This window comes from Crinia signifera, chromosome 2, assembly GCF_055691185.1.
Source record: "Crinia signifera chromosome 2, ASM5569118v1, whole genome shotgun sequence".
Lineage (NCBI taxonomy): Eukaryota > Metazoa > Chordata > Amphibia > Anura > Myobatrachidae > Crinia > Crinia signifera.
Genome location: NC_139218.1, coordinates 46,112,612 through 46,140,223, shown reverse-complemented (window position 1 = coordinate 46,140,223; position 27,612 = coordinate 46,112,612). Strand labels below are relative to the sequence as shown.

The following is a 27,612-nucleotide window of genomic DNA, read 5'->3' as shown; positions in this document are numbered from 1 at the left end:
GTTAAGTGGTGAAATCATTTAAATTCTGTTTGACACCAGTTTCCCTGTGAAGTGTATCCTTATGCAGGGTACACAACATGACGACCCGCTCACGATGCACATCGTGAGCGGGTCGTCAGTGTCTCGTCCGACCCGCTCATGGTGACGTGGGGGGGCATGACCCGCTCACGATGTGCACTGTGAGCGAGTCCGATCCGATGGCGACCCGCACCAGGCTGTATGGTCGTCATTCAGATCCTACCTGCAGCAGGTAGGATCTCAATAACGACCGACCGACCCGCGGGACCGCGCATCAGATCGGTATCGGTCCATAACAGGACAGAAAAGGGCCCAATCACCACACAATCTACATCCAATTGGTCGGAATTGGATCTAGATTGAGGGGATCGGGCCCTAGTCGTCCTGGTGTGTACCCAGCATTACAGTGCTGTAGCCATTACAGATCAAACAGCCAGTATGGCCATGTCCTGTGTAGTACATTGCTAGCAGATCTTCCATCCATTATTGACAGCTGACATGAGGTCTAACTCAGAGATGTATGTTAGGGGTTGGTGACGGTCAGTGGGCAGGTCAACACCGCTTTCTGGGCATGCTGAAGCCGGTGCCTCCAGCCTCAGCTTCATTGGCTCTAGCAGCGGGATTTCAGCAGACATCGGGGGAAATGTACTAAGAATACGAATATGACTCAGTATTGATCCATGTACGCTAAAGCCAAATACGCCTGGAAAATTATGTGTATTCTCCAGGCGTATTTTACTGGCAATTAGTGGCTGTATCCCGCTAATTGCCAGCAATTAACGGGCGTATATTACATACGGCTGCTTAGTAATTTAGGAATTGCCATTCTTTTGAATTGTGATTCCTATTCGTTCGACGACGTATACATTTGTAAATACGAATACAAATGTGCCATGAATACGAATTGACGTATTTTCAGCACAGTAAATGCCGAAAATACGAATACGTATAAAATAAGCTTATTTTTGGATACTAATGCGCCTATTTTATACTAATTTTTGTTAGTAAATTTCTTCAGATGCACCAATGGATCACAGACGTCTTCAGAGGACATCTATATACGCAAATCACAGCTTGCATCTTTTGCACAGTTTACCACAGCTGCGTCCGTCTCTGAATCAGCCCCATAGTGCCGAGCAGTTTAATAAATAGGCTCTTTATTGGGCATTTATAGTAGCTAGTACTACAACCTATACTAAGCAACTACGTCCAGCTTTCTAGTATTGATTGGAACAATGAAATCAATCCGGTTGTTGGCTATCCATTACAGCATCTTTTTTCTCCGCACCAGTCTTCACTCAGCTTGTTATTTTTGTTCTACTTCATTTTTATTAAAACTATTTTTTAGCTTCTTATTTTTCTGATGTCAGGTGACTAATTCTGTACCAGGGTGCCAGCGAGCCCTTGTGACAGTACCTGACAATCTGTGGCTATGCACAACCAAATGACAGGGGTGTAAATTTACTAAGATTGGAGTTCTATTGAAGATTGGATGTTGCCCATATTAACCAATCAGATGGTGTCTATTATCTTCTAGATTGTGCTAATTAAATAAGAAGTAGAATCTGATTGGTTGCTATGGGCCACTTCCAATCTCTTAAATTGACCCCAGTGGCCTTGGCCCACTCCTCAGCCTGCAGGCAGACTAGTGCACTAAGATTCAAAAGTGATAAAATGGAGAGTGATAAACAGCCATCCAATCAGCTCCTACCTGTCATGTCACAGACTGTGTTTGAAAAATGTCAGGCAGGAGCTGATTGGTTGGTTGTTTATCACTCTCCATTTTATCACTTTGGAAGCTTAGTGCATCTGGCCCTTAACGCTGTCCCTGTCTGGTTTCCAGGCATTTGAATGCATGAGAACCATATGAAAAATGCCATGAAACAGAAATAAATAATGTTATGGCACAAATCCCCTCCGTGCTGACAGAATGTATTGTGTCGCCCTACTTCCAATGCCGCAAGTTACAGTTGTCATACATTTTTATTCAGTCAATTGAATTAAATGAAGACATATAAAGGGCATTAAGCACATCTTTCTGCATGAACATTTCATCATAGGAATACATAAATCACTTTATAGCCGTGGTATAATTTCCCAGCTAATATTATTACCTGTAGCTACCATGTTTACAGTACACACTGGCATTTTCATGCCCACCTACATACACCTACAGATGGTGCCGCTGTCAAGCCAACCTGCCCGATCACCAGATTTCATGTGCTGGCGTACGGCAGACCAGCTGACAGGGACGCACGAGCAAAGCAGCGGGGAGCGGGGCCTGAAGGCTTCCCATTCTGTCGGAGGCTGTAGTAGCCCTCCACCCATCTCCCCACTCTGCCCTAGCCTGCCGCCGCTCCCTGCCCATCTCCCTGAGGCAAAGACGTGCAGGGATACCTTCGGTCCCCGCCTTGCTGCCAGGGATGTGCTAGCGAGTGATCCGCTCGCGCGTCCCTGTCAGCTGGTCCGCCAGCCTGCACCAGCACATGAGATCTGGCAATCGGCAGGCTGGCTGACGGCGGCTCCATCTGTAGGACAGCATTACATGGGGGATCCAGTTACCAGTTATGTCAGTGTTCATAATATTGACCCCACAGTGTTGACACTAGATTGTACGCACTGTCAGTATCTGAAATGTTGTCAAGTGAAATGTTGACATTCTCAGAATTCCACCAGTCGGGGTTAGGTTCTGCCTGGAGGGCTAGAATGAGGCTCCAGGGCAAGGGAATCTAGGATGAGGCACTAGGGGGAGTGTTAAGAGTTAGGCAAAAAACCATCACTGTAAAGGGTCCCATACACTACAACGATATGTCTGACTATGAAGTCGGATGCGATTTCCATTGAACTCTCCCTGGACCCTCCCGGGAGTGATTCCATACGATTTGGTACTTTTGTTCCATTTTTGCATAAGATGGAATCGGTACATCTGTCAGAATGAACTTAGGTCTACAGTCATTAGGTCGACCCCACTTGGTAGACTGGCAGGAAGGTCGAACTGATTTAAGGTCGACATGACTTAAGGTCGAATTTGCATAAAGGTCGACATGAGGAAGGTCGACTGGTCATAAGGTCGACATGGGTTTTTCACTGTTTTTTATCCGAATGTCGACACAGTCGACATGGACACAGTTGGCAATGAGAATCGGACCCTCGCATCGCTCGCTTCGGGCACGGTGGCTCGCTTCGCTCGCCACAGCTTTAATAACCTCCTCCACGGCCTAGTGGATGGTAGGGCATGAAATACCGCCTGTCGGCGCATGTCGGCTCAAAAAACAGTGAAAAACCCCATGTCGACCTTATGACCAGTCGACCTTCCTCATGTCGACCTTTATGCAAATTCGACCTTAAGTCATGTCAACCTTCCTGCCAGTCGACCTAGTGGGGTCGACCTAATGACTGTAGACCTAAGTTCATTCTAATAGATGACCGCTTCCCAAGACATATCTGATGGGCTGGATTAGGGGGGCAGGAAACGTCAGTCAAACTTCCTGACTCATGTCAACATGTCATCCATGGGGACATGATAGATGTTGACATGGTCACTGTCACCCCAACATAGCACGCTCCTACTGGGATAGGTCAGCACTGAAGTTATTTCGAAGCACAGAGGTCCCAAATGCAAGAATATCCCAAGGCTAATCCACCACATTGATGGTGGGGAATAGGCCAGGGGTAATTGCCATGACAACCTGCCCCTAATGATGATCCGGTAATGTAAATAATGTCTATTTAACAGCTATTTTTGCATTTATCATTTACGTTCTTAAAAACGAACCAGTAGATGAAGAGAGTACTTACCTTTGATTTTAGGAGCCCTCTGCAGAAGTACCAGATCTGGGTGCTCTGCCCATTCCTTGCTGAAATGCTGACAAACGTCGCTCTTGTATCTGACAGTTTCCCAGTTACCGTCAAGTACTTGTCTCTGTGCCTGTTTTTTACCATGAAATATACAGCCGGCTAGAAGAAAAATAATGTGGGTGGATTAATGTCTTCATACACAAGCGCCTCTGACACTTGATTGATCACAATATTCCTGCAGCAGTTTGGCTGAGGCCTTATATCACCACCTCCTTCCTGTCCACCTCTCATTACATGTATTCCTGCTTATTGCCATCAGCTTCCCCGTATCATGGCACTGACCCTATCACATTGAGACCTGTCACCACTTACACCCCCATATGAGAGGGCAGGTCATTGCCTCCCAGCAGCCCGCAGCCAGTACAGTGGTGGATTTTACCTGGGGGAGCTGTATATGTATATATATACACAGATGTAGCCACGTTTATCGATCCTACCTATGGTGATTGGCTCACTAGGTGCGGTGCACTGCAGCATGTTGCAGTGTGGCAAAGCATTGCGCAATGTGGCTAGTGTGCCATATAGGGTTCCTGGTGAGTGTAATGCTTATGTTCATCCACCAGATGTCACTTCTGAAAATCACCATTGCACATGCGCGAGGTCTCCATTGGAATACAGTACAGTAATATAGTCTAAGAACTACTGTACTGTATGTTAAATGCAGTAATATGTTTTACAGATGAGCACTGCGCTACAGAATCTCTGAATACAGATCACTTGCACTAACTAGAAATGTAAACATACAGAACAATGCCGTCTGCCTTCAACATGGATGCAGGGCTGCCGGTTGCTTTTAATTCACATGGATAGTATCATTCATTCACTTATTCTTTAATTTCTGCTGTTACTCTACGCTACTGTACGGTACAGTATGTCCCCAAGCTGCATTGGACGTTAAACTACCTGATCGGTAAGTGGTAAGATTCAACAACCCTTTTTTTTTTGCGGAGAAGACGCTTGTAAAGCCATTAATACAGTGAGCTCAGCTGCATCAGGTGTGACTGAGACGACAGGCCTATGGTCACAGTAGCCCTAATGGCTTAGCGGATGAGGACACACATGCAGAGCAGCTTCCAGGTCAGGGCCAAAGTGCAAGTATACCATACCGCTGTATATCAGCACACTTCCAACGCTGCTTATATACCAAGCCATAGTATTGTGAACAACCTGGGCACTGTAAACCCTCTGTTGCCTTCTACTTGAAAGGAAGTCCTGAAAAACATGTCCTGTTACAGGCGTAAACCTGGCTGCAGCCATAATAACTGGATTTGCTGCATCCTTCAGCCGACCCCACCTCCTGGCATGTTAGAAATGAATAACCTCTGTATTTCCAGAAAAGCAGACAAGCGCTAATTACCATGTCCTTGAGATAAGTAAAGAAGCCATACTGTACTTTCCAGACTGTCCTTTATCTTTATGACTTGCAGCGCTTAGTAACTAATGGCCTGTCAACAAAATGGATTAATTGATTCATTTCTACAGCTTGTTTTACCTGTTTTAAGGGACGCAGTGACCCAATAGCTTTCCAGCCGCTGAACTGTGACCAGTTTTCAATTTTTTGGGGTTCCAGTAGCATCTGTCTTCCGAGGAAATTGGCCCCTTCGAATGCAACCCAACTAGGAAAGAGCATAAACACGTTCATGTCAGTACGGGGCGGATGGTAATGTGGTCACAATTTATAATAGTTTTGCTTCAGTCTGGACAAGTCATTTTCTTGCAGTGAACCTTGCTTTATAGTATATAGGATAAGATGTACATTGAGTAGGTCAGAGCTTACTGGTCAGAGGAGATGTATTCAGCCTAAAATGATGACTTGTACTTGACTTGAGATAAGGTACCAGATATCCGTATTGAGCTCTCTGGCTGATGCATGTACATTTGGGGACGGCACTCGTGCAAGTCTGCATTGGTGCCTCTGTGTTTTTGAGTATGGATCATTAGTTCGACATGCAGAAAGGTCGACATGGGTGTAGGTCGATGTGTCATTAGGTCGACATGGGCAAGGTAGACAGTCAAAATGTCGACATGGGTTTTTTCACTGTTTTTTTTTTACCCGAATGTCGACACAGTCGACGTGGGCACTGAAACGTACCACCGCGTCCTCTCGCCATGCTTTGAACATGGTGCCTCGCTTTATTCTCCAACCACTAGTGGATGGTAGGGCATGAAATACTGCCTGTCGGCACATGTTGGCTCAAAAAACTGTGAAAAACCCATGTCGACCTTTTTGACTGTCGACTAATTATTGTGTTGACCTAATGGCATGTCGACCTAGACCCATATCGACATATCTGCATGTCGACCTAATGGTGTTGACCCAATGCATGTCGACCTAATGACCGTATCCCTGTGTTTTCATGGAAGAGATTTTACATTGTGACCTCCACTGGGGTAGGGACTGCATGGAATGACTAGACATCCTCCCTACAGTGCTCAGTAATATCTCAGTGCTGTAAACAGCTTAATAATTATGGTCCTTAGAAGAAAAATGCTTCTCACTATGAATGTAGGGAGGAAGCCCAATGACTGCTGAGATAAATGTGTGAGAGTCATTGGATGCCAGAGGAGCTGAAGACCACTCTTGCTATTTATTTATGACAAGCACTTTATGCCCACGGAAGCTCTCTTCTGGGTAAATGTATGGTATACTGTATGTGCTTTGTAACTAGCACTGCTTTTTTTGCACTAGGGAACAGGTGCCTCTTGCCTTTATTTGACCATATGTATATATATGTGTGTATGTGTGTGCTACCAATGTGAAGGCAGGAAGCACAGCATACTTGCCTACTTTTGAAAACTAGTTTCAGGGAGATTATAGTTGGTAGTTGAATTTTGCACAGCACCCCATTGAAGGGGCGTGTCATGATGCTCCTAAAGGGCATGGCTAGTTCCGTATATGGAGAAATTGTGAAAAGAGATTGTGAATGTGGCACCTAGAAGCTTGGGTGTGCACTGCTACATCTGAGAGGAATCTTTTAAAATGAGTTACTGTATATCCAAAAGTAGATGAGCCCCAAAGCAGTTACAAAGAGCTACTATACTTGGTAAAGTGCTGGGAAATGGTGCTGATGATTCAATGTAGATGTATCTGTCCTTTTTTCCTCAGAAATGTAATGTGTGCTAGGTGAAATGAGGGAGATTGCTAGACTAATGAGGGAGAGAGGGAGATTGCTGCTATTTCAGGGAGTCTCCTGCAGAATGCAGGAGGGGAGGTAACTATGGTGTAACAGTGTCATGTGGGCTAGGTGAAATGAGGGAGATTGCTAGACTAATGAGGGAGAGAGGGAGATTGCTACTATTTCAGGGAGTCTCCTGCAGAATGCAGGCGGGTAGGCAGTTATGAGCATAGACAGAAAAGGACTGAGCATTACAGACTAAACAAGCCGTCATTATTTCCTAGGTCCATCAGTTCATGCTCCCTGACCACTAATTTCCCATTTCCAGAAGTGCTGTACCACGTACATGAATTCAGGGCTTCTCCGTGATTGAATGCTACATCTGTGTTTCACTCATGGGGCATAGTTAGATAATGAGAACACAGAATATACATGTATAAGTAACCCAGTCATTATTACAGTCTTTGATCTTCTTTGTGACCATTATTTTATATTGGCCTTTCTCGCACTTGCTTGCTGAATTGGTGACTTATCTGTGATTGCAGGCTCATTTCCTAATGTAGCTGGTGGAGTGACCACTGATAACCCCGTATGGTCTATCTCTTGTGACTGGAACGTGTTTATTTTCTGGTACAGGCCATAGCAATATTCAGTGAAGAAGTTCTATCCATTGAATGTGACAGTGACAGCTTGAACAACAAGCTCCATCTTGAGCTAATTGGACAGATTCAGTCGTGGCTGCTTCTATGGCAACTTTATGCCAATAGTCCTACACAGTCCTCCCATTGGCCATTATTCTGATTGAGTCGGACGGCTCCGTGTGCGGTCGGACGGCCGATGGTTGTTATTTCTTGCACGTCCGAACACGGAGTGAGGTCCGTGCAGAAAACGATCGTACGGAACCATCCGAGCAGGGGGTGGAGAGGGGCGTGAAGGGCTGTTTGGGCTCATTACCATATGCGCACGCCCAGCGTTTCATGGGTGTTCCCATGAAAACGCTGGGAGTACGTATGGTAATGCAGCCGTGACGCACGTGTGGGGGCGGACATATGACATAGTCGGATGTCAGCTGTGCGCCCATATCGCTGCTTTCAATCGGAAAAATGTCTGAGTGGTCTGGAGCACTTGGTGTTGCCTCACCGCTCGGTCCATCATTAGATGGTCGGAGACCATCGGAGGATGGGGGAGGTTCCCACAGATAGAGGAGGTGTTCACATGAAACATCCACTCGCGGTCCGTACGCTCGGCGTCTTACCGCATTCGGGCGGTGTGAGCGATCCGTACAGTAGGCGGGGCTAAGAACACTCGGTTCCTGTCCGAAATACACATCCGTCCAAATCAACTAGAATAAGGGCCAGTGTGTGCATCCATTCATATGGCCTCTTAGCACACAGGTGTACTATGCTTCTTCTATACATTTTTGAGATTGTTGGAATCAGACTTTCCTAGAACAATGATGATCAATGTGGTTACTGTTCAGACTTTAGCTGTCCCTGCCTGGATAGGAAAGGATGTGGCTGCACCAGTTTTGTTCCCAGTAGATGCATCCTATCAAAGATCAGCTCCTGGGACTTGCGGTCAGGAAGGATTACATTACAAGGACTAATTAATGTACAGCCAATAGCTGCAGCTCTGCCTGAGGGGGTGTCGCTGACCCACCAGCCAATGTGCATCACAAAGGTTCAGGCCCAGAGTTCCACTTTCTGGCTCAGTCCTCTGTAGTAAAAGCAGAAATTCCTTGTGAAGTTGTGGTCGCTCTTTATAATTCTTCAGAATAGCAAAACACGTTAAGCCAACGTGTAGCCTTATACTAAAGAAAATACCCACAGTGGCCTTTATTCAGATCTGATCGCAGTACAAATTTGTTTGGAAAATGGGCAAAACCATGTGCACTGCAGGTGGGGCAGATGTAACATGTGCAGAGAGAGTTAGATTTGTGTGAGTTTTTTTGTTTCTGTGCAGGGTAAATAATGGCTGCATTATTTTTACACTGCAATTTAGATTTCAGCACACCCCACCCAAATTTAACTCTCTTTGCATGTGTTACATCTGCCCCACCTGCAGTGCCCATGGTTTTGCCCATTTTCCAAACAAATTTGTACTGCGATCAGCTCTGAATAAGGGCCAGTGTGTGATAACATGTTGCTACATATAAGATAACATCCTGGTCTGGTTCTTGCACGGAATACCTTCTAGTACCAAGTTGTAGTAACAGCTTCCTCATAGGAAACACTGAAGCCCTGGGCCTGAGCTCATAGATGACATTACAAGGATGTAGCGGGATTCTGATGAAGGTGCCTTTGAGAACCTCAGAAACTCACATTACATTTCTTCTGTTCTAGTCATATTTTACAGCATATGTTTGTCATTGGGTTCTGCCTGATTTATACTCTTGGGGCACATAATCTCCAGAGACAGACAGACAGGAATAGATATATAATAATCAGCGCTTTGTCTGATCACTGCTGTGACATACACAGTTACAGTACATATTACCCTCCCCACTCCATAATTGTGGTTTTATATAAAGACGGTATATTTATACAATCTAGACAATAGATCCTATACAAACATATATCCAACTATCATTTTAGATAAACATAAATAAAATAATATATGTATATATAAGATACTTATATACAATACTGTGCAAAGGCTTAAGGCAGGTGTGGTAAAAATGCTGCACAGTGAGAATAGCTTTATAGGAGGCTTAAAACTGGGTGAGGAACAGTCAAATTCTGCTACAAAGGTGAAGTTGTGGAAGGTAGATTCATGTCACAGGTCATACACCATGGCAAGACACAACAAGACACAAAGCAGGTGGCATGAATCAGGGTGATTATTGACGCCAGGAGTGTTGCACATTGCACAACCTGTATATTTCCCTGATGGGGTTGGTGAATACACTGGCCTTTTGCATTTTGTTATTTTTAAATCTAGATATACAGTTGTGCTCATAAGTTTACATACCCTAGAAGAATTTGTGATTTTCTGGCCATTTCTCAGAGAATATGAATGATAACTCACAAACTTTTCTTTCACTCATGGTTAGTGGTTGGGTGAAGCCATTTATTGTCAAACAACTGTGTTTACTCTTTTTAAATCATAATGACAACAGAAACTGCCCAAATGACCCTGATCAAATGTTTAGGTACTTGTGTATTTTGGCGGCGCCCATCGCATCGCATACCATAAGGCATCCGATGATATGCGATGCGACGCGATATCGCGCGATACTGTACAATGTCATACAATTTAAAAATTGTATGACATTGTACATGGCATACAATGCCATACAATGCGATGCGATTAAACATTGTATAAGCACCCTAATGGGTGCTTACAATGTGAAATGCACCCCCATGCCACCCCCCCCCCCCACTATAAACGTGAACCCGAAGCGCGGCGAGCGCAGCGTGCCCGCGCGGGGCGGCGGTACGCGTCCTCCAACCTTTTCATACCCCCACTATCCACGTCGGCGCGGAGTTGAGAACAGAAAGTGTGGCGAGCGCAGCGAGCCACCGAGCCAGAAGCGTGGCGAGCGCACGCGGATACCTGTGAAGCCCGCGAGGGGACTCCCGATACCTGTAAAGGTATCCGCGTCCCCTCGCTGCGCTCGCTGCGCTTGCCACACTTTCTATTCTCAACTCCACGCCGACGTGGATAGTGGGGGTATGAAAAGGTCGGAGGACATGTACTGCCGCCCCTCGCGGGCTCGCTGCGCTCGCCACGCTTCGGGTTCACGTTTATAGTGGGGGGGTGGCGTGGGGGTGCATTTCACATTGTAAGCACCCATTAGGGTGCTTAAAAAGCACCCTTTATGGTGCTTATACGATCTTGCATCGCATAGGGGGCAAAAACATCGGGCGATGCACATCGGGGGCGCCGCTATAATACACAAGTACCAAAGTTTAAATACCCCAGTTCTTAATACTGTGTATTGCCCCCTTTAACATCAATGACAGCTTGAATACTTTTGTGGTAGTTGTGGATGAGGCTCGTTATTTTCTCAGATGGTAAAGCTGCCCATTTTTCTTGGCAAAAAGCCTCCAGTTCCTGTAAATTCTTGGGCTGTCTTGCATGTCATTGAGCCACTCTGGGGAGATCTCAAACGTGCCATTTGAGATCTCCCCAGAGTGGCTCAATGATATTGAGGCCAGGAGACTGAGATGGCCACTCCAGAACCTTCACTTTATTCTGCTGTAGCCAATGACAGGTCGACTTGGCCTTGTGTTTTGGATCATTGTGATTTTGGAATGTCCAAGTACGTCCCATGCGCAGCTTCTGGGCTGATGAGTGCAAATTTTCCTCCAGTATTTTCTGATAACATGCTGATTCATCTTGCCATCAATTTTGACCAAATTTCCAGTGCCTTTGTAGCTCACACATCCCCAAAATATCAGCGATCCACCTCCATGTACCTTTCATTCATTTGTTGACGCCTCTAAATGTAACGTTTATGGTTGTGGCCAAAAAGTTCAATTTTGGTCTCATCACTCCAAATGACTTTATTCCAGAAGTTTTGAGGTATCATTCATATTCTCTGACAAATGACCAGAAAATCACAGATTCTGCTAGGGTATGTAAACTTATGAGCACAACTGTATGTATCATCCATAGCACTATGCAATTGGTAATAAGCACAGTACAGTAATAAAACATTAACAGACAGTGGTAAGGACCCCTCCTCACCACATGGGCTTACAATCTTTAGGAAAATAGGAGTTTCAGTTTCATGCATAAGGCTAAAAGTCACATGTTGCATATTTGTCTAGCCCAGGGATGGGGAAACTTTGGCCCTCCAGCTGTTGCTGAACTACACATCCCAGCATGCAGCGCTACAGTTTTACTATTTGGCCATGCTAAAACTGTTGCAAAGCATTCTGGGATGTGAAGTTCAACAAAAGCTGGAGGGCCGAAGGTTCCCCATCCCTGGTCTAGCCAGACTGCAATGGGAGCTTAGCGGGGCTATAAGATTTGCATTAGTGACGGGCAACACAATATAATAATAAGGACGCATAACCCCATTCATTAGAAGAAAAGCCACCAAGTGGCTTTACCTTATATTACCTTCAGAAGGTGGGAAGTCTGCTAACAAAGCATTGTACAGCTGATTCCCTTTGGAAGCTATTAAGGACACGGCCACATATCAGCAACACATCATGCCCATGTATTCTAAATGGGCTGCACATGAAGCAGGTATTAGCATAGGAAGATAGGGTCAATGAATGCAGTGGGGCAGATTTTAGTGGTAATATAATAGCAATTTAGTAATATTCTTGCAAGAACACTGGTAGGAGGAATGCCTGTGACAGCAGTTCTGCAATTACTGTAGGAAAACGACTTACACTGCACCATAACGAGGTGATCATGAACACAAGTGACCACTGTTACGGGTGCACGCTCATGAAGGGTATTTAGGTGGAGGAAGGCAGGAGACAAATTGAGAAATGTGAACTTGGAGCGATTCATTAATCAATGAATGAAAACCTTTCCAAGGACAAGATTGCCCAATACACTGGAGATAGAGCCCACAGAGAGGCCGGATCACATGTGCAGCTATCACAGTAAGGGAAAAAGAGAAGTTATATGTATAGATTCCATTCACCGTCCGGCGTCCGCACATCTGAGATGAAATCTGTATCTTTTCCCCCAAAATGATTTTTTTCAGCTTAGAGCTCACTAGGGCCCTTATTCTGCATCGTGCGGTACGGCCCGCGTGCGGCCGTACCGCCGATGTTTTTAGTCTGCACATGCGCAGAGGTCAATCTGCGCATGTGCAGCCCCATTCGCCGCAGACGTATTTCGTCCGCCGCAAAGGGGGCGTATAGGGGCGTGAGGGGCTTCATACCCTCATTTCCCTATGTATACGCCCCGCGTTTCATGGGCGTTCCCATGCAAACGCGGGGCGTATGCATGCAAATGAGGGTATGACGCCACTGATGGGGGCGGAAAGCTGACGTCGCCGGATGTCAGCTCTCAGCCCCCATACAAGCTAACACACGGACGATTGTCCGTGTGGTCTCAGCTTGCGGGACCTGGTGGGGCGTGCGGCCCTGCCTTCGATGGTCGACGACCATCGAATGCAGGGGGCAGCTCCCACCATGGTGGAGGCGTACGCCCCACCATTTTTATGCGGATCGCCAGCCGTCCGTGTACGGACGGCCGTGGCGATCCGTCTCGTGGGCGGGGATTGGTTTGTGCGGCCAGAGCACCGTGTGCGGCTCTGGCCGCACCAACCAGAATAAGGGCCTAGATTACCATTACCCTGATACCACTGATAGGAGGCTGTATATGGCAGTATTATTATCCTCCATTATAAGCAATACTATGAAGGTGGAAGTTGCAGACCACTTCTCGCCAACTACGGAGACTGATGCAGAATGGATCGTATATGGTAAGCTGATTGCAGCAGTTTAGCATATGCAATCCTGTATGTCGGCATAGGTGATATGAACAGGAGGAGGTGCATAACACCCATGCCTGCATACAGGACCATCTTAACGTATTGGCTCAATGGGGAGCTGCCAAAGGGCCCTTCACTTTTGGGGGCCTTTAAACAGGGGTGGCTTTGGTTGTGGGCATCTGCCACCTGAGATTATTGGGAGTCAGTAGAGAATGCTTATTGGTTGCTTTGATTGTGAATTACACACCATCAGAGCAGCCATACAGTAACAACAGTGAATGGCTGGTGGAGTGCTGGAATTATCCACCAATCAGAGTCCAGCATTCTATATTTGGCTCCAAGCCTGCAGCCAGGCAGTGAATGTTTGTCAGCATGCTGATCGGTGGACAGCTGTAGCTATCAACCAATCAGAGTGCTGACAGCCCTTCACTGTATGAAAGCTAGAGGAGAGATAGCACAGGACCACTGCAGGAGCATCATATGATAAGAATGATCCCATACTCATAGGTAAAAACCGCCACTGAGTCTGAAATAGAAGAATTGATGCTGTTTTAAAAGGTAAAGGGTGGTCACACCAAATATTGATTTGATGTAGATTTCTCTTCTGTTCATTCACTTTGCATTTTGTTAATTGATAAAAATAATCTATTAACACTTCTATGTTTGATAGTATTCTTACTTTGCAGCATTTTTCCCACCTTCTGAAAACATTTGCATAGCAAGATATGTGCATTTCGAATTCTGAAAGTACACCAATACACCTTAACATATATATATATATATATATATATATATATATATATATATATATATATATATCGGTATAGTAGGCTTGTTCCTGCAGCAGATAAGTCTTTTTCTGTCTATATATAGAGCCATCACTAGTACGCTGTGACTGATTACTGAGAAAACACACGAGGGGTGATCTATTCACTTAAGGTGGAGGGATCCGTTCTAATACCAACATACTGCACCAGAAGGCGCCCATCTCACTTTTTTCTAGATATATATATATCGGTATAGTAAGCTTGTTCCTGCAGCAGATAAGTCTTTTTCTGTCTATATATAGAGCCATCACTAGTACGCTGTGACTGATTACTGAGAAAACACACGAGAGGGCCCTGTCTTGTGAACACTTTACTTTTCCAGACTAAACAGTTAAAACTCAAGTGTTAGTACTGTAGGATGCCGCCGGTATCTTCCCCAGGGCTAGCTAGACAAATAACATTAGTGATTAAAATGGAAAAAGATCTGTGGGGATATACACAAGTGTCAGACTGACACACAGCTTTTTACATAGTAACAAACTTGGTAAAAATAATAAATAACATATCAATGTTAGTTTCCTGGGAAGTGGTGCGGCTACATTCTATGATCGGTGCCTGGTAGTCTGAAACGGCACATAAGTTCCTTAACAGGAACAGCAGTACGCACCAATATATCATTACATTTCTGGTTACACAACACACACACACATATATATATATATATATATATATATAACAGGGATGGCGGCGGCACTCACTAACACAATGGGGTGCTGACTCCAAAGAGCACAGACACTAATTCATGTAACGTTTCGGTTTATTAACCTTCTTCAGACATAAAAATATAACAAACAGAGCTTACCTTTATACATGTGTGATAACCCCCCTTCACCCGTGTGAATGTGCTCAATACCGGATCTGATCTGTATCCCAGCCAGAAATGGTCCCATCTCTGGGCGGAAACAAAGCATACAACAATGGGTTCCTAGGAACTAATGAGCCCTAAAAAATAGCAACATAATCATGCAATGGAATAACAGCAGACAAAGGATACTGAGATAATTGTTACAAAAGGCATGCTAAATATTACATATTATGTAACAACTTGGAAACAAGATGTAGCAACTATAAGTATCACAAAAAACAGTTCAGATTGATATTCTCATTCAGACCGTGAGGTGCAATTGTTCTCAGGCGATGGATCCACTGCACTTCTTTTTGCAGAAGGATCCTACCCCTGTCACCTCCTCTTCTGTCCTCAGGAGCTTGATCAATCATCAAGTAACGGAGACTTGCCAAATTGTGTCTACATTCTTTAAAATGCTTGGCCACCGGTTGATCAACCGGTTTGCCTTCCAATGTGAGCTTTATGGCACTACGGTGCTGAGCCATACGCTCACTAAATTTGCAGTTAGTCTTACCGATGTAGTACAAACTACACGGACAGATAATGCAATATATTACATACCTACTAGAACATGTGAGAACCTGTTTGATTTTAATTTTAAAGCCATCATGAGGATGTGTCACAAAATCTTGCGCTAACAGATGTTTACAAGTAGCACACCCCAGGCATTTATAATTGCCCGGTTTTTTGCTCAGAAAATGTCGATCAGCCACTTGTGTTGACATGTCAGAGATGTCGGCATGTACGACCATGTCCCTTATATTACGTCCCCGTGTATAACAGGGGAGGAGTCTACGATCCTGAAAACCCAATAAGTCAGGATCAGAACAAATGACAGGCCACACTTTTTTGGCCATCGCTGTAATTTTACGGTATTGAGCACATTCACACGGGTGAAGGGGGGTTATCACACATGTATAAAGGTAAGCTCTGTTTGTTATATTTTTATGTCTGAAGAAGGTTAATAAACCGAAACGTTACATGAATTAGTGTCTGTGCTCTTTGGAGTCAGCACCCCATTGTGTTAGTGAGTGCCGCCGCCATCCCTGTTATATTCTACATTTACGGAAGGCACCGCGCCAGTTGATTGTTTGCAGTAGAATAACGGAGTGCCGACCATTCTACGTATCTACATTCCTTGGGAACAAGTGTATTGCTTTCAAGTCGGGTAAGGCACCCGTGAAGATTTTCCAGCATCTCTTCACCTCTTCATTATTTATTTGTGCACGTTTGACTTTTTCACATTATTCCACTTTTGATTGGATCTGAATTTCGGATGGAGTCTTTATCTGAAGATGTAGCGGGTTTCAGATTTACAAATCTGCCGCCGGGAGATTTACTCTCCTTGTCAGATGTGGACGCAGCCCGGATACTTGTTAAAGACAAACTGAGTACAGCTAGACCTGTGGAATCCCCTGAATCATTGTACACACAGTTACTTAGACTGAAGAATCGTGAGACTGATTTTTATCTGCACGGAGTATGTCTGTCTGATTATTTTAGGGACAAGAAGATCCCGAGGGGCTTCCGTATTAGGAACACCCCGACGATTGGTCGCAATAATTCAGATTCTGTCGCCGTTGGGCGGCGGTTTTGAATAAAGCCTCTTTTGATTTAATTCTTCCAGTTATAGAAGAATCCACTAAAGAATTATCTGTGGCACGTACTAAAATCCAAGAATTTGAGGCTGCACACCTGCAACATCTGACTTCCGATGAATCGGAGAATTGGTTGGAAAAGTTCAAGGTGGAGGTGGAAAAGTATAAAAATGATCTGATTGCATTCAAAACCAAGAAATTTGAAACAGTCACTAAAGATTATGCTGAAAATCGTGTCTATAATTGGGCAAATTATCCTTCTGGCAGACCGAGACAACAGCGCCAGAGACACGGCAGACGGACATTTAGAAATACTTTGGATACTGATACATCCAGTGCCGCGTCCAACAGTGAAACTGAGAACAGGAGGCCGCAAGTCCCTTTAGGGGTATTAACCCGGGCACGAAGGGACGGACCAGCGCCCGATATACCAGACGAGGTGGTCAGTGTGAGAGGGAGAGGAAGAAAGAATTCAAAGAAACCAATATCATAGTTAATCTATCCTCTCGGGTACTTACGGATGATGAACAGCGGGTCTTAATGAAGGGCCTCAGCTTTGTGCCCACCAATCCTCACAATAACCTCCGTAGCAAGATTGACCTGTCACGTCTGAATAGACAATTGAGACTGAAAGAATTTTTTGACAGGCAAGGCACACCTCAGGATACACCAGTCACCCAAAATATATGTCCCATTAGAGCCAAGTCGACTTTTGACCCCATGTCGACTAACCCTGCAATACGTGCTTTTACACGGACTGTCACTCGCACCATTGATAACTGTGATGTGGAAAATCTTACAACAGTACAGAATCTCACCAAAGATGAGAAACATGCCCTAAAAAATCTGTCTACTTATCAGGACATCACAATCCGCCCTGCGGATAAAGGGGGTGCAATTGTTGTTCAGAATTTGAGCGATTATAAAATGGAAGTGTACCGACAATTGAATGATCCTCTGGTCTATTGCAAATTATCTCAAGATCCAACTGCGGAATACTCGCATGAATTGGACAACATTTTAAAAAAAGCAGTTGAGGATGCTGTCATTACTGATCAAACGAGGCTTGCTCTATTTGAGAAACACCCGAAGATCCCAGTGATCTATACCCTCCCGAAACTGCACAAGAATAGCACGAAGCCGCCGGGGAGACCGATAGTGTCATCCCGTGATTCACTTTACTACAACATCGCTAAGTACTTGGATTACTATCTACAAGGTCCAGTACAAAACAGACGCACTTATCTTAAGGACACTGCAACTTTCTTAGAGAAATTGGACACCTTTGGTCCGATCCCACCTGGAACCTGGTTGGTTACAGCCGACGTCATCAGTCTCTATACGAATATCCCCCATGATAGGGGTCTGATGGCGGTTGAGAGACTGCTTACCAATAATGAACTGTACTTGGGACCGAGTATACCTTTTTTTTCTGATCCTTTTACGTCTTGTATTGGAGAGGAATTATTTTATTTTTGATAAGGCATTTTATGTCCAGAGACTCGGGTGTGCTATGGGTGCGGCGATGGCACCGAGCTACGCTAATGCCTTCATGTTCCTAGTGGAAGCTAATCTTTTTCTGAATGGGAGATATGATGACCATATTTGCTTATTTACAAGATTCATCGACGATGTGTTTTTCCTGTGGCGGGGGACCAAGGAAGGGCTTATTGAGATGATGACTGATGCCAACATCCTTGATCCTAACATTAAATTTACCTATAACATACAAGCAGAGAGAATTCAATTCTTGGACGTTGAGGTGTCGATCATTGAGGGACATTTCCAGACCACCATTTACAGCAAGCCCACAGACTGCAATAGTCTATTGGCACACGCGAGTCATCATCCAGTGGCCCTTAAGAGAGGGTTGCCCTATTCTCAGTTTCTGAGAGTGCATCGTATATGCAGTGATCCTGTGGAGGAAGAATTACAATTGGATAAGATGCAAGATAAATTTCTACAGAAAGGATATTCGAAGAAATCCTTGTGTGCAGCAAGAAACAAAGTAAAGTCACAACCTAAACGTGGTCACCGTAAGAATATTGCGGCTAAAGGAGAAGCAATCGTTTGGATTAACAACTTTACTACAGCAACCCCTAAAATTACAGCGATGGCCAAAAAAGTGTGGCCTGTCATTTGTTCTGATCCTGACTTATTGGGTTTTCAGGATCGTAGACTCCTCCCCTGTTATACACGGGGACGTAATATAAGGGACATGGTCGTACATGCCGACATCTCTGACATGTCAACACAAGTGGCTGATCGACATTTTCTGAGCAAAAAAACGGGCAATTATAAATGCCTGGGGTGTGCTACTTGTAAACATCTGTTAGCGCAAGATTTTGTGACACATCCTCAAGATGGCTTTAAAATTAAAATCAAACAGGTTCTCACATGTTCTAGTAGGTATGTAATATATTGCATTATCTGTCCGTGTAGTTTGTACTACATCGGTAAGACTAACTGCAAATTTAGTGAGCGTATGGCTCAGCACCGTAGTGCCATAAAGCTCACATTGGAAGGCAAACCGGTTGATCAACCGGTGGCCAAGCATTTTAAAGAATGTAGACACAATTTGGCAAGTCTCCGTTACTTGATGATTGATCAAGCTCCTGAGGACAGAAGAGGAGGTGACAGGGGTAGGATCCTTCTGCAAAAAGAAGTGCAGTGGATCCATCGCCTGAGAACAATTGCACCTCACGGTCTGAATGAGAATATCAATCTGAACTGTTTTTTGTGATACTTATAGTTGCTACATCTTGTTTCCAAGTTGTTACATAATATGTAATATTTAGCATGCCTTTTGTAACAATTATCTCAGTATCCTTTGTCTGCTGTTATTCCATTGCATGATTATGTTGCTATTTTTTAGGGCTCATTAGTTCCTAGGAACCCATTGTTGTATGCTTTGTTTCCGCCCAGAGATGGGACCATTTCTGGCTTGGATACAGATCAGATCCGGTATTGAGCACATTCACACGGGTGAAGGGGGGTTATCACACATGTATAAAGGTAAGCTCTGTTTGTTATATTTTTATGTCTGAAGAAGGTTAATAAACCGAAACGTTACATGAATTAGTGTCTGTGCTCTTTGGAGTCAGCACCCCATTGTGTTAGTGAGTGCCGCCGCCATCCCTGTTATATTCTACATTTACGGAAGGCACCGCGCCAGTTGATTGTTTGCAGTAGAATAACGGAGTGCCGACCATTCTACGTATCTATATATATATATATATATATATAATTATACATAAAGAAGCTTTCTGGTTACGCTATTCTACATTTAATTTGTCAGGACGCAGAGGTCTTTACGAAAGTTGCTTGCACTGCTCGAGATGAGTATGTGTGTGCAGACATGAAGGGGGTATTCAATGCTAACATCCCTCTGCCCAAGTGCAGCTGCCCAAGGTCCCACAATTCCCCAATTCTAGGGGCCTTTGTGCAGAGGTGGCTGGTGGTCACACAGACAGAGCAGCCAGGCAGCATTCCTTATCTGTCTCCCAACCTGCTGCCAGACAGGGAATGACTGTCAGCATGCCGATTGGTGGATAGCTGATGCTATTTACCAGTCAGAGTACAGCTTTCTCTACCTGCCTCCCAGTCTGCAACAAGACAGTGAATGGTTGTCAGCATGCTGATTGGTTAAGGGGTTAAGGGCCGGAGCTATCCACCAATCAGAGTGCTGACAGACATTCACTTAATAGAAGAATGTTTAGGCACAGGACCTCAGGCGCGACATATTTCAACTTTGTTTTTAAATTGGTTTCTGTGATTGGGTGGTTATGAGCCCCAATGCATTGCTTTGCCCATGGCCTACAATCAGTGTTCCCTCTTGCAGTTGTGGACTCAATTAATGTGTGTTTCACCCATTAACTACATTGTGTACTCTATTTTGAATGTTTAAATGTTTAATATCATTTTGAAGTAAAGTTAACACAAATGCTGAACGTCATTTTCCAGTTATATATAAGTGACGCACAAAAATGTAAATTTCATTCCAAAGTTGCACAGCCAAAATCTTTAGCCGCACACAGCCTTCGTAAAATTAGAGGGAACATTGCCTACAATGCTGTTAAAATGGCAGGGGTGTGGTGGAGGTGGTTGGCATTGCAATACACAGCTTCCCCCTTGACATCACACTCCTGGTTGGAACATGAAAAGTCTATCTGAACACATATGGGAGCTAAAGTAATCAAATGGGCCCATAAAACTAATTGAAATGCCTTCATTTCTAAACTGCACTAGTAAAAATCTAACTGCATAATGCAAATCCATGATAAACTTTAGGATAGGATGTCTATCTAAACACTGAATAATAATACACAGTACATAAGTATGAGGTCATAGTGTATAGAAGCCTTAAAGAACATTAATAGCAAGATGTGTACATATTACTGTGTTTGTATGTCTTTAAAAGCAACAAAATGACTATGGGGGTTATTCTGGTTCACTCCGTCTGGCAAATTCCTTCTTAGATGGACAAAACCATGTGCACTGCAGGGGGGCAGATGTAAAATGTGCAGATAGAATTAGATTTGGGTGAGTTATTTTGTTTCTGTGCAGGGAAAATACTGACTGCTTTATTTTTACACTGCAATATCGATATCACTTTGAAGTAAAACCCCATCCAAATCTAACTCTCTCTGCACAAGTAACATCTACCCCACCTGCAGTTTGTCCATTTGAGAAGGAATTTGCCAGAAGGAGTGAACCAGAATAATCCCCTATATGCATGGCATTTTTATTTTGGTACTTGTTTCCTAGCACGGCGCCCATCTCGTTGATTGTATGCCTTAAGTTTAAGGCACTTAAGGCATACAATTAACGCGATCAACCCGATTTTACATAGGTGACAATGTGAAATGGGCCAATATGGCCCATTTCACATTGAATATGGTTAAAAAGTATGTTTAATGCCCCCCCCATTGTTAACGCCACCCCACTATTGCCACCAACCCAAAGCGTGGCGAGCACAGCGAGCCCGCGAGGGGCGGCGGTACGCGTCCTCCGACCTTTTCATACCCCTATTATCCACGTCGGTGTGGAGTTGATTTTAGAAAGTGTGGCAGGCGCAGCAAGCCACCGAGCCCGAAGTGTGGCGAGGGGACGCGAATACCTGTGAAGCCCGCGAGGGGACGCGGATACCTGTGAAGGTATCCGCGTCCCCTCGCGGGGCTTGCTGCGCTCGCCACGCTTCAGGCTCGGTGGCTCGCTGCGCTCGCCACACTTTATAAATTCAACTCCACGCCGACGTGGATAGTAGGGGTATGAAAAGGTCGGAGGACGCGTACCGCCCCCCCTCGCGGGCTCGCTGCGCTCGCCACGCTTCGGGTTGGCGTCAATACTGGTGTGGTGTTAACAATGGGGGGGGGGGCATTACAAATATGAGGGGGGGTTTGGTATTAAAATGGGGGGTTTTGGGGCTTTTTACATTGAAATCAATGTAAAATCGGGTCTCAGGGACCATTTTACATTGATTCCAATGTAAAAATCGGGTCGATCGCATCGCATGCGATTTTGGTGGCATGCGATGCGATCAACGCGATTTTTCCGACCCGATGAATACAATCAAAATCGGTGGCGCCGTGCTAGGAAAAAAGTACCAATATTTTCAGTATATGTCTATAATTTCTGGGTTGCTTTGGGAAGCTGAGAAATGTGTCTTGTGCCTTTTCCTCCGGAATTGTGAATGAGATGGGTAGAATTTCTCACTGTTATAAAACAGTACAGCAAGTTCACAAGAAAACACAACATTTAATCACAGCGAGCGACAAGAATGTGCAAACAGGCGTGTTCAAATACCAGCAGTAGGAACACCTGACATTTCCTTTCACAAATTTGTTTAATTTGAAGGTGGCAAACACCACTGTAAGCGAGCTGCAGTGAAAATATGTGTGTCACAGAAACAACATTATCATGAGACCTTTTAGCAGCAAAAACATCCAGTCTTAGCAAACACAACAAACAGATTTGCAAGAGCTGCACCTAAAAAAAGGGAAATTCAGGCAGGATTTCCTTAAGGGTTTGGCAATGTGGTCTTGAAACATGGTAATGTCATGTACAGAATAAGCATTTTATGAAATATTGTTAGGGGTAAAATAAACAAATGCAAAAAAATGCGTCATTTTAAAAAGAAATGTTCAGCAAGACGCGTTTCACACCTTGCCCCATTGACAAGACAAAAAAGAGGCATCTCTATGAGATCAAGTACCGCCAATGACCACTAGAGGCCACTCCATGGACCAAATGACTCATTTGTGTGCTAAAGATGTCATAACAGAAAGCGCAAGCATTTTTTCCATGGACACTGATCTGAGTCAAACTTTCTGAATATGGAGAGAGGGAGCTGTAAAAACAGATTGAAGGTAGGAGCAGATAGGGACTGGGGTGGGGTGGAGAGTTTGAGGGCTAAAAACTGTCACAGTTTAAAGTCAACGTACATTGCAAAAGCTGTTATTTTAACGGCCTTTTAACTAGTGTGATATAATGGAGGGGAATGCAGAGAGTAAACTAATTGTCTCTTTACCAACAAAATATAAGAGGCCCAGTAACCCTGTGCCACTTACAAATTTCTCCTTAATTGCTACTTTTTGTGGTGACATTATTTTGAATGAATGCTTCTTCCGTAATGAGATTAGTTATTTAAACAAGTATATTTGCTTAATCTACGGCTTTTTAGGTATATATGTATTTACGCGGAATTGTTTGACTGACTTGAATGTGACCCTATGTACACCCTGATCAATAAGCGCCTCCCACTGTGGGATCAGCACCTGTTTTTTGGCTGAAACCATCATCGATATATAAAGTGGTTGCTGGTCATTCCTCACTTAAATACTTATGGTGATGATTTATTATACGTTTTTTTCTTAGAATACTTTACCTCTGTTAGCAACATACTACAATTATCTAGGAAACATTGACCCCCACTCACCCATTTAGCCGATTTGGTGCTATGTGTTATTACAGCAGACTTCTTTTGGGCTGCCTCTAGATAACTGGCTATAATTGCGACCTAAGCGCCTGTCTCAGCAGAGAGATGTGTCCAGACACACACTGGACTAGATGGGCCAAGTGGTTCTACTCTGCTGTCAAATTCCATGTTTCAATGAAGAACGGCCTTCTGGGAAACCCTATGGCTGTGCAGCATAGCGGCAGGAGATAGGACTATGGAGAGTGGTGTCATTATGGGGGGGTGCAGGCTCCCGGGTTAGAGGGGGTGACACAAAAATGCTGACTCCTCTGTAGTGACACACGCTGGGTTCTGCAGTGTGACATCTCCTGTAGCACTGGACAATGCAGGCAGTAATCTCTGTGAGACAGTCCAGCATCCTCGGAGACTGGAGTGATGAATTAAGATTCTCGGCAAGTCCATGCCCCTTTATGTTAGGCCACACCCCCTTATATTGGCACGTGGGGGATACAGAACAGATATCCTTCCTCGCGGACAGCGAGGGGACATGGACGCGCAGGGTGTCACATGGTGGCCTGCGGACGGTGCGTTGGGAGACACTCTGATAACAGTGACTCCATCTGTCGATCTAAGTCCTGTCAACCTTCAGTGGTCGACCTAATGTACGTCAACCTTCAATGAGTTGACCCTATGACCCATACCCAGATAATAAACATTTTGTTTATTTAAGCACATTTCTGTAAAATACATGGACTTTTATTATAATTAGTGATACTTACAGTCCTCTCCGTATCCACACAGACTGGGTATAGAAGTGAAGGTCCTTGCTTAGTACCGTCGTCACAGCCTCCTCAAAGTGCAGTTCTCTCCCCTCACAGCAGTCCAGGGCAAACAAACTGACAGAAGGTTCAGAAAAGACCTGAGAACAATATAATAACGGCAAAGCGATAAGTACTACAGCAAGAACACACCAGTCTCGCACAATGGTTATGGGCATTTACAGTGTCTCCATAGAGAGATTTTCACAATCATTTCAATGTGCCCACTAACTACAATGGAACTACTGGCCCACTCGCTCATACAACACTGAATGAAACCGTCCCATTCATTTTAATGTTTTTGATTATTCTAGAGAGCCAGAAATCAGTTAATTAAAACAGTTTTGGTGATTTCAAAATCAACTTATTAAACTGATGCCTGGGGGTCCATTCCCTGTTGTGTAGTATCTCACCCAGTGCAGCCCTAGTCTGTCCATTAAAGAGAATTAGAGGTGAAAGCTTCCTTTACACCTTAGGCCTGATTCATACCCGCTCGCCGGACTAAGAATTCGACATCTGGGTGGTTATCAGACGGCTGCGGCTGCGCATGGTACACAGTGCGTCAGCCAGCTGTGAACAAGGGCGGGGGCATGTACCTGCTCACTGGGCTCCAAACACTCGCAGCCCAGTGTGTGGGCCCCTTGTCCATTCAGCAGTGTAAGAAGGACCTTATTATGATTGACTCGCAAGGCTGCGAATGTTGCAGCCTTGCGGGTCCATCAGACGCTGTCCGCCACCCAGTGCTGGCCGCCCCCCTCGCACGCAGGACCCCTTCCCCCGCACGGTTGCGAATGGATTATTCATTCGCAGGTGGGGAGAAATCATTCAATTTTTCCAGCACTCACAGTTCAGAGACACCTATATAGTGTATCTAAACTGCGGGCGCCCTGTGCAAGGACAGGGCGGGTACCTGACATCCGGTGGTGTCAGCTGCCCACCCCCTGCATGTCCATCACGGCCTCATTACCCTGGGGACACCCAGCGTCCTCATGGGAACGCCCATGAAATGCTGGGCGTTCCCATATGCTGATGGGGATGGCCGGCGCCCCACGCCCTTCTCCGCCCCCGCCCGCTGTGTAGGGTGCGTGCACCTGGCGAACCGAAAGTTTGCCGTGGGTGCACGCACCCTGTGTCTGCACATGCGCAGAAACGTGCATGCGCAGACGCCAGGGCCGGCGCCACCACTAGGCAAATCTAGGCATTTGCCTAGGGCGCTGGCCACTGGAGGGCGGCATTTCGCCCGCTCCCCGTGCCGCGGGGGTACCTGTCCTGCGGCTGTGTATATAAAGCTTGCGGCGGCGGCAGCGGGGGTCCCTGCAGTCAAGAAATAATGAGCGCTATCCGCCTGGCTACGCGGAAGCGCTTCTGTTGTGGAAACACTGGCCGCACGCTGATTGGCTGAGATTCAGCCAATCAGCGTGCGCCGTGCGGCCAGTGTTTTCAGAACAGAAGCGCTTCCGCGTAGCCAGGCGGATAGCGCTCGTTATTTCTTGACTGCAGGGACCCCCGCTGCCGCCGCCGCAAGCTTTATATACACAGCCGCAGGACAGGTACACCCCCCCCCCCGGCACCGGGGCGCCCCCACCCCGACTCGCCTGGGGAGCTCCGGTGCCTTGCACCGGCCCTGGCAGACGCTCAACATCGGTCCTCACCGGTGCGAACAAATGGATCTGAATAAGATCCTAAGTCTCAGTCTGCACAGAGCAGACTCATTGCCAGAATCCTCTCTATATACTGTGACCTGGAGAAAAGAGTGGACATGGCTGTTTTGTAAGGACACTTGGGTTCTCTCCTTAAGGGTAATTGGTACACAAGCATGTAAATAGGTTTAAGCATCTCATCAGGTTACTTACTCAGTAAATCACTAATACATAGTAATGAACAGAAGACTCAGAACCAGCAATTGCAAAGTGTATAATCACTAGGTTTAAGTGTCTATTCTATTCATTTCTCTGCAGCCGCGTGCTAGAGATTAACGACTGTGCTTAAAAGGTAATCGATTATGTTAGATTCCTCCTAAGGTGCAGGCGTACTCAGTGCAGCCTTAAGTCCAGGTATCTAAAACATCTGTATTAACATGACATTATTATTATTAGGTTGTATTTATAATTTGCCACAGAAGCCCTACAGCAGTGTTGCGAAACTCATGGCCCACCAGCTGTTGTGGAACTACACGTCTCAGCATGCCCTGCCACAGATTTAGCAATTCATTATGTAGAATCTGTGGCAGGTCATGCTGGGATGTGTAGTTCCACAACAGCTGGAGGGCCATGAATTTGACACCACTGCCCTACAGGGTAAAATAACGGTAACTTGACATATATTTGGGACAACACATATAAATCTACAAAATATATAGGACGTGGACTAGAGACGAAGGTTAGGAAACTCACAGTAGTAAAAACAAGGCAGGAATTGCAAGCCATATATTTATTTGTTTTGCTTCAGCACATTCCTCATCTAAACACAAAGTCACTGGGAGGTGTATACCTAGCACCACTGTTAAGGTGCCCATACACTTATATGATTTGGGCACTTTTAACTAATTCCGACACATTGGCCTGAGAAATTCTGTGAAAAGTGTCAAATTGTAGATGTTTGATATATGATTCCAATCTGATGTGCGGTCCCTCATGCATTGGATCGGAGACGGAGATAGCATGGACTGCAATAAGGGCCTAATTAAGACTCAAAACACATTTTGGTACTTGTTTCCTAGCACGGCCACCACGATTTCTATCGTGGTGGTCGTGTCGGAAAAAATCGTGTCGGTCGCGTCGGGTGCATACCAAAACGCACACGACGCGACCGACACGATGTACCCAATTTCTCCATAGGCTTCAATGTTAAAATAATTTAACATAGAAGCCTATGGAGAAATCGGGTCCATCGTGTCCATAGGCTTCAATGTTAAATTATTTTAACATTGAAACTGAGTCCATTTAACATAGGAAAAAATGGTAAAAGGGCCAATATGGGCCATTTCTCATTGGGTATGGCCCCGTCATGCGTGTAAAAAATAATGTCCCCTCATTGTGGCCGCCACCCCCACGATTGACGCAAACCCGAAGCGTGGCGAGCGCAGCGAGCCCGCGAGGGGCGGCGGTGCGCGTCCTCCGACCTTTTCATTCCCCTACTATCCACGTCGGCGTGGAGTTGAGAATAGATTAGTGTGGCGAGCGCAGCGAGCCACCGAGCCCGAAGCGTG

General features: G+C 45.2%; 1 protein-coding gene across 1 annotated transcript in view; it reads right to left on the bottom strand.

Annotated features, from left to right (window-relative positions):
• CRYBG3 (crystallin beta-gamma domain containing 3) overlaps positions 1–27,612 on the bottom strand; it is a 185,178-nt gene that overhangs the window by 4,733 nt on the left and 152,833 nt on the right. Inside the window, exons 18-20 of the mRNA XM_083171955.1 lie at positions 24,366–24,505; positions 5,369–5,492; positions 3,817–3,975 (exon numbers count right to left, since the gene is read on the bottom strand). Coding sequence (XP_083028081.1) covers positions 3,817–3,975; positions 5,369–5,492; positions 24,366–24,505 — 423 coding nt within the window. The remainder of the gene's footprint in view (positions 1–3,816; positions 3,976–5,368; positions 5,493–24,365; positions 24,506–27,612) is intronic.